The sequence below is a fragment of the Propithecus coquereli genome, unplaced genomic scaffold, assembly GCF_000956105.1.
Source record: "Propithecus coquereli isolate 6110/MARCELLA unplaced genomic scaffold, Pcoq_1.0 Scaffold186, whole genome shotgun sequence".
Classification (NCBI taxonomy): domain Eukaryota; kingdom Metazoa; phylum Chordata; class Mammalia; order Primates; family Indriidae; genus Propithecus; species Propithecus coquereli.
This window is the reverse complement of record NW_012143412.1, coordinates 3,928,985-3,930,473: the sequence shown is the minus strand read 5'-3', so window position 1 is coordinate 3,930,473 and position 1,489 is coordinate 3,928,985. Positions and strand designations below refer to the sequence as shown.

General features: G+C 32.6%; 1 protein-coding gene across 1 annotated transcript in view; it reads right to left on the bottom strand.

Moving 5' to 3' along the window:
• The window catches only part of TTC26 (tetratricopeptide repeat domain 26), a 45,135-nt gene that overhangs the window by 12,845 nt on the left and 30,801 nt on the right, over window positions 1-1,489 (bottom strand). The window contains 2 exon segments of the mRNA XM_012642762.1: window positions 184-237; window positions 1,339-1,474. Coding sequence (XP_012498216.1) covers window positions 184-237; window positions 1,339-1,474 — 190 coding nt within the window.

Below are 1,489 nucleotides of genomic sequence, written 5' to 3'. Positions count from 1 at the left end.
GGGTTAAAGCTTCTTTTTTGTTTCTAAATAACATAAAATTCTTACAGTGGAGTCTGGATTGGGGCATATGGGAAAAAAAAACTGCAGAAGAGACTATTGCTGGTTGCACTTTGATATACATTTCGATCTTTTACACACACCTACAATTTTGCAAATTTATATTATCAGTGATTTCATACTCACTGAACCCATTTCCTGGCCAAGGGCTGCATTAACCACTCCTTTGAGGATATACTCCTAGAAACAAGGAACAACATGATTAGTTCAAGAGGAATGTGGAGCTATCAGATAACTTTCAAGTTAATTCTTTGCATCAACTTAACACTTTATATAAATTATCAAAGGTTACCCAGAGTCACTTTTCTCTGTTCTATCCCTGGATTGAAAGAAAGAATTAAGAGACTTTCATGTAGTTTCCAGCAGGCAAGTATCCATATAACAGAATTCACCATATTTGTAAATTCTCAATCTTAAGCAGAAATTATTCAGTGGAAGCACGAGGAGATAAGTTTCATTTATTTCAATTCAATGAAAAAAAAACAGTAAAATGTTTATGTAATAAGTTTTATCACCTTGTCAGTCACTGCCATTCTCTGTGACCACATCATATATATTATAGTCCCTGTCCAATGTTATAATAACCTTTCTTAGCTAGTGATCCTTTTCCTCAAAAAAAAAAAAAAAAGTGTCCTCTGATTTGCATATGTAAGATATTTTCTCTTTTGGAGTCCTGGGGCATCCCTTTTATCCCTTTTTTCAGACTTGGTTCAGTTCTTTAATAGATATCCTCCTTAGCAGTTTTATTAATTTTCATTTAAGAGAGCTCATAAAAAGAACAGCATGAAAGATGCTGAAGCTTTTAACACACTTGAGAAATATACCTGTTTAGACTCCATGGGGTCTGGAAATATTTTTCATTCAATAAATGGCATGCCTTCTAGGTACTTAATGTACATAGTGTTGGAGATACAATATAGATACAGTTTGTGAATATAAGGAGATAACAATATAATGGGGAAGACAAGTTATAGACAATTAGTGAGATAAGTATATATATCTAGTTGTTAGTTTCATCAGAATTCTGGATTTTAGTATTTTAAGATCTTAATCCATTCCAGAAAATGATTACATATAAGGGAGTTTAAAAACATCAAAAAGCCCAACATTCATTGTCATATCAAAAGTCTCAGATAACATTCCTAGATTGACATAAACAGTTTTTCCTGGAAGTCTACTAATACAAGCAGGAAACTTCTCTAATATGCCTTCTAGCTATATTTCCAAAGTTTCACTTTCAACAGAACTTGATTAGTAAAAATGTAAAACATTCTCAATTACCTGAGGGGTAGTAGGTTCCAGATCCTTAATTAAGTTATAAGCTTCTTGTACATCATCTGAAATATAAAAAATAAGTCGTTATACTAGTCTGTATTCCAGCAAACTCTTCTGAAGCAGTTCTCCAAAAGATAAGATCCTTCAGTACTCAAAC